Source organism: Chaetura pelagica, unplaced genomic scaffold (genome assembly GCF_000747805.2).
Source record: "Chaetura pelagica isolate M959 unplaced genomic scaffold, ChaPel_1.0 scaffold159, whole genome shotgun sequence".
Lineage (NCBI taxonomy): Eukaryota > Metazoa > Chordata > Aves > Apodiformes > Apodidae > Chaetura > Chaetura pelagica.
In genome coordinates, this window is record NW_009954555.1 from 3,282,101 (window position 1) to 3,290,050 (window position 7,950).

The following is a 7,950-nucleotide window of genomic DNA, read 5'->3' on the forward strand; positions in this document are numbered from 1 at the left end:
TCCCTCCCTTGCAAAACTTCAGCCTTTTCCAAAACCCTAAAATCTAACTTTGAGCTTTTGAACAAGCAACAAATCCTGTGGAAACTTGGAGTTTTAGTTTGCAGAAACTGTGCAGAGTGCTGTGGAAGCATTCCAGGGTTGAGGAGGGGGAGGAAATCAAAATCTTAGTATGTATTACAGTATCTAATCTGTGAAGCCAAATGCAACATAAAAAATCCAAACCCACAACATTCTACACAGTGTAAGTTCTTACAATTAAAGGGAATAGTCCAAAGCATCATAATGATTGAACTTACAGGGTAGGACCTGTATCAAACAGAGTGAATCATGATTTTTGGGGCTTTTTTAAGCTCTGCTGCAAGAAAAAGGCATTTGCTGTGGGCACATTTGCTGTGGGCTTCTTCAGAGCACAGGACAGCTCAGACTATGCTTGAGTGCTTTGAGAAATCTCTATTGACAAGCCTTAGACTCATTTTGTACCTGTGCTTTGTTTGAGAGGTGAGAACTGTTCCATTCCTTGTAAATATTTTTCATGCAAGTGATAAGAAACTTGATTTAAGTTTCTGGGAAATGTGCTGGTGAATTGTTGCCTCTTTTACAAATTAGGGTGATGCTGGTTTACTTCCTTTCTTTGAAATTCTCAAAAGAGCTGTGAAGAATGAGTTTTTCATGGGAGAAATCAGGATTCTTACACTACTTCAAATAACAACTGAGAAGTATAATAGCCTTTTCCTAAGATTTTCAACAAATCTGTAGGTTTTGTCAGATTTTACTTACAAAAAAATATTCTTTTTGGTTCCAGCTGGGAACAGAGGAATGAATTTCCAAATGAATATAAGCACTGTACCTCCTTTCATACAGAACATAGGTGAGTATATGGAAATAGCTGTTGAGTGAAGGCTTTGCTTATTCACTGCCACCAGCCTCTGCATGACATGGCATTTGAAACAAGTTGTAGAATGTGTTTTTCAGTAGCACAGGTTTTATTCTAACTGTAGGAGCCATTTTTACTCTTTTTTTTTCTGGCTTGTTCTCAACAAGAATGTTTTGTAAGTCTCAGAGTTGAGTTTTGAAGTTAACTGGATTTTGCTGAATGGTTCTTTCATCTTGTCCTAGTGATCTAGAAGTTATTTTCTTTTTATTTTCTATTTCTCCCATCCCTGGAAGTGTTCAAGGTTGGATTTTGAGCAACCTGGTCTAGTGGGAGGTGTCCCTACCCATGCAGGGGGGTTGGAACTAGATGATCTTTAGGGTCATTTCCAACCCAAACCAGTCTGTGGTTTTATTATATGATTCTATGACTCTGGCACAGGTTGAGCTGGTTATGTATGAAACCCCAGAACTTGAGTTTTGAACCTTATACTGCAAGAGTTTTGATTTTTAGAGGTGAGGCAACACACTGCACGTCTGTTACATTGTGGTTAGCCTTCCTGGAGGTTGGTTTTATCACTGCTGGCCAGTCCATTCTGTTAAAAAAACCAACTTGTTTGACACCAGTGAGAGTGACACAAATTGAGAATATTTAGATCACTAGCTTTGCACACTTCAGCAAGAGAGAGGATGGCCAAGAAAGTGACTTACAGTGGTTTCTGCATCAGTCACTTGTGGAAAACATAATCCTGGGTGTCCTGTACCAGTGGTATATTGTCTGGTGACATGTTCTGTCTTTAACAGACTTCATTTAAGGAATAGAAAACCACCATAAATGCTAGGTGTCTCCAAGCACTAGTTTTGAAAGTTATAGAAAAGAAATAGAATGTTGGATTAAAAATGTGTGGCTGTCTTCAGGGAGGCAGAGGCTGTGACTGTCCTGACATTTGGCAGGTGGGGCTGAGGAAGGTGTTCATGTAATGAAATGAGTGTGAAAGATCTTTGCAGAAGTTTCAGGGAGGTCTGCCTATTTAAAAAAAGAAAATAAATCAAAACAAACCCACACTTGTTTTTTCTCCTATCAATATCAGGGCGTTGGTTGTTATCTTTTGTTTAACACTTCTAGTAGAAGAGATTTCAAGTGAATAATAATGTTTTCTGTCTCTCTCTCTCTCTTTTGCTTTTGTTTTGGTTGGGTTGGGGGTTTTTGTTTTTGCACAGGGGGCCCAGAAGTGGCAGCCTCTCTCATCTTGGGGACATTTTTCATCAGTTTATTCCTGATTCTGTCAGTTGCTTCTTTCTTCTACCTCAAACGTGCCAATAAACTCCCTAATGTTTTCTACAGAAGAAACAAAGGTAAAACATCTCTGATTGTCTATTTCATCTCTAAGGTTTGGGCTTGGCTCAGTCTCTCCATTTAAAACCTTTTAAGCTTCTTCATGTCAGTGCTCTAACTTAAAGCAGCTACTAGTGCTGTCTCTCTGGATCACCCAAAACAAAGTCATGATACTTCTGCTCCCCTGGTGTGTTGGCAGGATCCTGTTTTCATGGCAGTGCAGGGGATGTCTGTTCTCCCTCTGTGTGCTTAGCTGCTTGTTATACAGTATCTCTCACTAACTCAACTCTTGTTTTTTTGTAGCCTTCAAAGATTTGCCAGAGTACAATAGTCATCAGTTGTCCATGAATCTGATTTCAGAAGGAAAAAAAATAAACATCATTGCTTTTTGCTCACAGGGTGTTTTTATAGGACTTTATGATACTTTTTTATTTCAGTACATAAAATGCCAGACACTTACAAAGCTTTGTAAAAAGCAACTGTTGTTTTTTCTCAGTTTAAAGAGGAGGAAACTGTAACACCAAAGGGCAGTGGCCTCACCATGAATGTATCAACAGCAGGAGAAGGGGAATGGAATTTGAGATTCCTGATTCACCTGTTTGCCCTCTGAATGCAGGATTTGCTGGGGCTTGGGAGAGCCAACTGCCTGATTTTTGGGGGGTTTTTAAAGCAAACACCCCTTAGTTTTTCATCTGGATCTTTTAGATGCTTCCGTTTCTGTGAAGTTGTTCTGTGTGTCCACACTTTACTAGTCTTCAGTTTCTAGGAGGGGGTGAGCAAAGTATGTGGAAGGGGGTACCTCCATTTTTCCCAGTGTTTTGCATGAGACTGCAGGTGATCTATGACTCCTGTCTCTCACCCCTTCCATTCAGGCACTTTGAGTGATTCCCATGACAACGTCTAGCCCAGCATTTGCTGTCTTAGAGCTCCTTCTGTTGAAAGCAAGCTGGTTACTGCCTAGGTCTGCTAAATAGACCTCCTGTTATTTTCATTCCTGTCTTAGAGGACCAAGCTCAGGCTAGACTGTCATAATAGAAATAAGCTTCAAAAGAGAAAAAGGGGGTGGGTGGATCAATACAGTCTCATTGTTTGGCTAAGATTGCTGTGTCTAGTCACAGTGACTTTGTGGAACATCATGTTGCCAGTCTCTGATATAATTCCATTGAAAAATACACAACAGTAGCTACCTAAGGTCCAAATTGATCAGTGCCACAGGAACTGCTAGTGTCCTAAACACAAATGCTGTGTTGAAACCTCTAGCATGTCTCTTGGAGTAAATTGAGTGATTACAAGATTCTCTTTCAGTTTTGAAGTGGGTCAAGAGCTGTCATGCTCTGACATTTCTAAGCTGGCAGGATATCAGCCTCTGCTGAGGCTTCAGTGATGCTGGTCTGACTTCTACATCTTGTACTGGTAGTTCCCTCTGGCCCAGCAGGCTGAAGCAGTGATGTCCTCCTTTGAAGGAGAAGCATTGGAAACATCTCTCTGGCTTACTGCCATGGCAGCTTGCATTCTGTCTGGATGGTGATTATCATGTGGCCAATAAAGGCAGGGACCTCTTGTATGAAAGGGCTGCATCTTTCACTGCTCAATTGTTTTCTGGCTCAAAGTGCCATTTATCCTACTGAAGCTTCTTCATCTTAAAGAGATGCTGCTCTGCCTGCCTTCTTTGAAAGCAAAATAAGTCATTCTTGGAGACTTTCTGCAACCTTTTATCTCTCATCTTGAAAAGAGCCCTGCAGGAAATGTGTTTCCTACAGGGATTTCTGAATGTTCTGGTCTGTTTCAGAAGTCTTTGTGACAAAATTGATTTTTATTTTTATTTTTTTTAAACAGTAGAACTATTCTGTTGCATGCATGTATATTTTGGAAAACTAGCTGTTCTAGCCTTCTGGATGAATGATGGTTAGTCTCTCTCTTTCTCTCTCTTTTAGCATCTGTCCTCCAGCCTAGTGAAACAGTAAGTAAATCCTGTCTTTCCAATAGGAACAAGCAAGCATAAAACATCAAGTAAACAATAACTTAAAGTTTTAGCAGTCAATTAGGGAGCTACTTAATCTGATGTTTGAGAGACTGAAATGAAAATAAAAGATGGTTTGGGGTTCTTTGTCCAAACTGGGGGAAAAAAAGGTGACAGATGAACACTGACTGTATGGGTTGTGATGAGTTGCTTTCTCCAAGAAAGACAGTAAATATGATTGGAACCCTAAAATGTTCCTGTATTTTGAAATGAAAGACTGTGAAGACAAAAAGTGCTTTGTTTGACATATTCATTCTTCTGTTATGCAGGCATCCATGATACCTCCCCCAGCTTCTTCAGGTGAGGAGCTTTTCTCTGCTATAAATACTGTACCTGTTGGCTTCTCTTTTATACAACTTGTTACTGAAAAGCAGGCAAACTATCTCAGAGTGGATATGCTGAGAACACACAGCAAGTCAAAAGAATTACCTGCAAAGCCTGGTATAGAGCTGTGGAATCTTTTGAGGGGACAGAAATCCAATGAAATCTGCCTGGTAGACCTTTTTGGTAGGATTTATTACTTTAATTAAGGGAGCCATAGAGTATTGATGGAGTACCTTCTATGAAAAATAGATCTTGGACAGCTCCTAAAATAGATCTTTGTCTTCTCTATCCTAATAGAGAAGTCTTACAAGAAGATGCAGTATCTTTTCCTAAGTGCTCAAAAATCACATTATTCAGTCTGGGACCTATTTTCAGGATTGGAATCTTTGTGACAATGTCAGGCTGGCTCGTTTTCAGGCTTGCTGATTTGAAGCTCATCAGCTTCTTGAAATGAGTAACTCAGGCTCTTTGGAATATACCATTTGGTGTGTATGTGGTGTGGGGGGTGCTTGTAGCTTGTTTCTTTTGGACAATGTGGGTTTTTAATAAATGTGAAACTTGGGAATTGATTTATTGGGGATTATTTTCATTTAATCAGCTTGTGTCAGTTTCCCTCCCCAGTTTTTCATAGTTTCAACCTATAATATTACTGGAAAGCTCCTACTCTAATCCACTGATTTAGACCAGATCTTGGTAATCCAAGAGAGAAAACTTGCTTTATGTTGAGTCTCTAAATTTGTGCTACTTCTAGGAAATAGTACATCCTGATCTTAGGCTCTGACTGGGTCATTAATACTATAATAAACCATGAAATATCTAAATATGACTCTCCCAAAATTTGCATTTAAAAGGGCAATGGATTACACCTAATCAAATCAAGGTATATAACCAAGTTGGAAGACAAGTAGGTAGTAAAGGGTATTTTGCAAATGATAGAAAATTGTTTCTCTATAGGTGTAATGAATTTAGAGTGGCTGGGAAAGTGGATTTCTTTGGCCAGGGCAACATAGCAAAACACCTTGTCCCTGTGCTTGATTCATGTACTTGCAAGACATTGACAGAACCTGTGGTGACTTAAAAGGAAGACAGACCAAATCTTCTAAAAACTTAAAGAAATAATGGCCTTCCTAAGCCCTGCAGAATTTATGGTCTCACTTCTCATGTAGGCCTTTTATATCAAGCTGGTGTTGTTAACATTTAATTTTTGTTAATGCAGCCTTTAACTTCTCAACATTTTATTTAAATTTGTTCCAAACCTACTCTGCTTCTGGCTGTGAAACTGACAGACTTGCCTTGAGCAACACTGGCTTCCTTAGTTTGACTTCTACATCTATTTAAAAAGCAAGTTCAGTTGTGGAGGCTTTTGTTAGGGCTGAAAATGGAAAGGTCCAGGGACTGTCAGCACTGAAAAACACTGGAAACGAGCAGGTTATTTCATAGACTCCTCAAAAGTTTATCTGGGGACTTTTGCTCTCGCCGCTCTGTGCAGGGTTTTTTTGGTGGCTGGTTGCTGGAGTGGTTTTGGAAGGTGTAGCATGATTTGGGTGGCTGAGGAGTTGCTGGCTGGGCTGTGGTGGTGCTGGTGCAGGAGGTGCTAACCCTGTTTCTGTGCCCCCGTTCCAGTTCGGAAGCCACGCTATGTCAGACGGGAGCGGTCTCTGACGACGTCTGCATCTGCTGCTATCATCTCTTCTTCCGAAACCAGGGTCAGCAATGTTTAACCTTCCTCCTTGCCTGAGGACTTGAGCAGTGTCCACAGTGTTGAAGAAACTCTTTCTGAACTCGCTGAAGTGCCAGGAAAACGTTGCAAGCAGCTGAATGGAAGCCACATGACTGTGTCAAAGGGTTTGTGCCAAATGTTAAGAGAGAAATGAACTCGTGCAGAGATGCCCCTGACAGGCTCCATCCAGTTTGGTGAACTGCTTTGGTGATCTTGAAATGCTCTATTCCAGCTCTGTGGTTTCCTTAGTTCTCCTACAGATGCTGTGTTGAAAAATCTTGAAAGAACCTGCCTTTCTTTGGTACACTTTCAGTTTTGGCAAGTTTTTCTCCCTGTGTTGTGTGGTGGTCTGTGTCCCCAGAGCTGGCTGTCTCAGTGCTGCAGGACAACACAAAATACTGGGATTGCTCAAGGCTGTGGATTTGCTTGAAGGACACACTTGTAAATGCTAACACTAAGTGCCAATGCTTTATGTTGTAGGACAATGTGATGATCCTTAACATGCAAGTATCCTTCTGAAGCAAAAAATGATGCCTCCTGGAGCATCCTCTTCAGCCTATGACAGAGCTGACCCTGGTTTTTAACTGTGAACATAGACCCACTATCCAGATACTGTCACTCTTGGTGCTTTTGAAGGCTGTGGTCAGTATGGGTCCAATCCCAAGTGTAAGAATTTGTTGGGAAGCTTTTCCAATGGCTTCAGCTCAGTCCTTGGACCAAGAGGCATTAGCTTTGTACCTGATAGGCTGCTGTGTCTGTCCTGCAAAGACTGTCTCCACTGGCTTCCTTCCCTTAACACAGCAGTTGAAGGGAATCCAGAATTCCTGCAGGGTAGATGGATCAGTGAGTAGAGGGATGAACTGGAGAGGTCAATTTCTGCCAATGCAATAAGGAGTCTCTTTGCTCAAGCTCCTCATTAACCTGCCTGAGATCTGCAGGCCAGCACCTTATGACAGAGCTCAACACGTTTTTTCCTCGTGGCAAGTGTCAGCCTAAAGAGCCCCCACTCTCAGATGCTTGTTCTTGCCTGTCTGATTCCAGCTGTGTGGCTGAGTAGTCACTTGATCAGGAAATCAAAGTAGCTATAAAATAACTTTATCTTTTTTTTGCTAGGTTATCCTGCACCAGTTTTTCCCTGTTGCCATGTGAACACATCTCAGCAGAACAGGCCCAGTGCTCTGGGCATGAGAGTGGGTGACTGGGAAAGAAGTGAAAAACCCGAGGTTGCTAAAGTGGTTGAAGCATCAGTGTCACCATATGTGAACTTCTAACTATGCAGCTTGTGCATTCCCACCTACCTGTGTTGCTGTTGCCTGCTTTGGTTTAGCTGGCACTCCATTGTGGGTCTGTGCTCCTAAAATAAATTCCTTGGGAGTTCTTCATCAGCATCCACTGCCAGGAGCAGAAACTGGAACAGTTGGTTCTCTTTTTCAGGAGAATGTGCACAGAAATGTCTTAAGCTGACATGACACCCATATGGAGAGTCCAAAACCTGTGATCCAGATTCCTGTGTCTCTATGGTTAAAAGCTTATTCAGAGCTAAAAGATGGAAACTGGGATGGAAGGTACTGATCTTATTGAGATCTTTTATCTCCTTATGAGCTGATGAGACCACTTGTAGCATCCCAACAGGCTGGGACAAAGACTAGGGATAGAGAACAAATTATGAAGGGGCCCCCA

General features: G+C 41.4%; 1 protein-coding gene across 1 annotated transcript in view; it reads left to right on the top strand.

Moving 5' to 3' along the window:
- LOC104395463 (chromosome unknown open reading frame, human C1orf159) overlaps positions 1 to 6,776 on the top strand; it is a 10,714-nt gene extending 3,938 nt beyond the window's left edge. Inside the window, exons 5-9 of the mRNA XM_010005160.1 lie at positions 803 to 868; positions 2,092 to 2,226; positions 4,141 to 4,166; positions 4,496 to 4,526; positions 6,174 to 6,776. Of these exons, the coding sequence (XP_010003462.1) occupies positions 803 to 868; positions 2,092 to 2,226; positions 4,141 to 4,166; positions 4,496 to 4,526; positions 6,174 to 6,271 (356 nt within the window). The 3' untranslated portion in view covers positions 6,272 to 6,776. The remainder of the gene's footprint in view (positions 1 to 802; positions 869 to 2,091; positions 2,227 to 4,140; positions 4,167 to 4,495; positions 4,527 to 6,173) is intronic.
- The last annotated feature ends 1,174 nt before the right edge of the window (positions 6,777 to 7,950 follow it).